Source organism: Penaeus monodon, chromosome 21 (genome assembly GCF_015228065.2).
Source record: "Penaeus monodon isolate SGIC_2016 chromosome 21, NSTDA_Pmon_1, whole genome shotgun sequence".
NCBI classification, from domain to species: domain Eukaryota; kingdom Metazoa; phylum Arthropoda; class Malacostraca; order Decapoda; family Penaeidae; genus Penaeus; species Penaeus monodon.
The window spans coordinates 7324885-7325400 of record NC_051406.1 but is presented as its reverse complement, the minus strand read 5'-3'; the positions used below and the strand labels follow the sequence as shown (position 1 = coordinate 7325400).

The window sequence follows — 516 nt, the reverse complement described above, 5'->3', positions numbered from 1 at the left end:
CCACAATATCTCTAATACTACGGATAGCTGTCGCTAATAAAAAGAACCATAATATTTCTTTCTGCGACGCGCGAAAAAAAAAAAAATCGGTTATATAATAACAGTTATTTTGAGCTGGCTATTTACGGCACCCGTCAAAGAAACAACTATACAGGCAAACTGCTTTAATGGGAACATAGGAATTGGAGACAAGGCCACTGTTAGAAGGCTTTTATCTTCACAATGAAAAGACACTCAGGGTATAAAAACATGAAACCCGCCTTTGTCTTAATGGAAGCAAAACATATATATAATCAACAAGAAATGCACAAAAGCTGAAACTTTCTTTTCTGATTAGCGTTATCTTACGACTAATTCTCACGCGGTATTGAATATAGAATTTGTTATTTTAAAAAAACACTTTGTGAATGGCTATTAATTTTTGTTTTCATCAGGTGACTTACATTATAAGGAGAAGAAGCTTACTAAAGTAAAAATATTCGATCTACGTTAATAGCACACATCTTAAGTATCATG

General features: G+C 33.1%; 1 protein-coding gene across 1 annotated transcript in view; it reads right to left on the bottom strand.

Moving 5' to 3' along the window:
- The window catches only part of LOC119586548, a 58792-nt gene that overhangs the window by 54905 nt on the left and 3371 nt on the right, over positions 1-516 (bottom strand). The window contains exon 3 of the mRNA XM_037935307.1: positions 127-215. Coding sequence (XP_037791235.1) covers positions 127-215 — 89 coding nt within the window. The remainder of the gene's footprint in view (positions 1-126; positions 216-516) is intronic.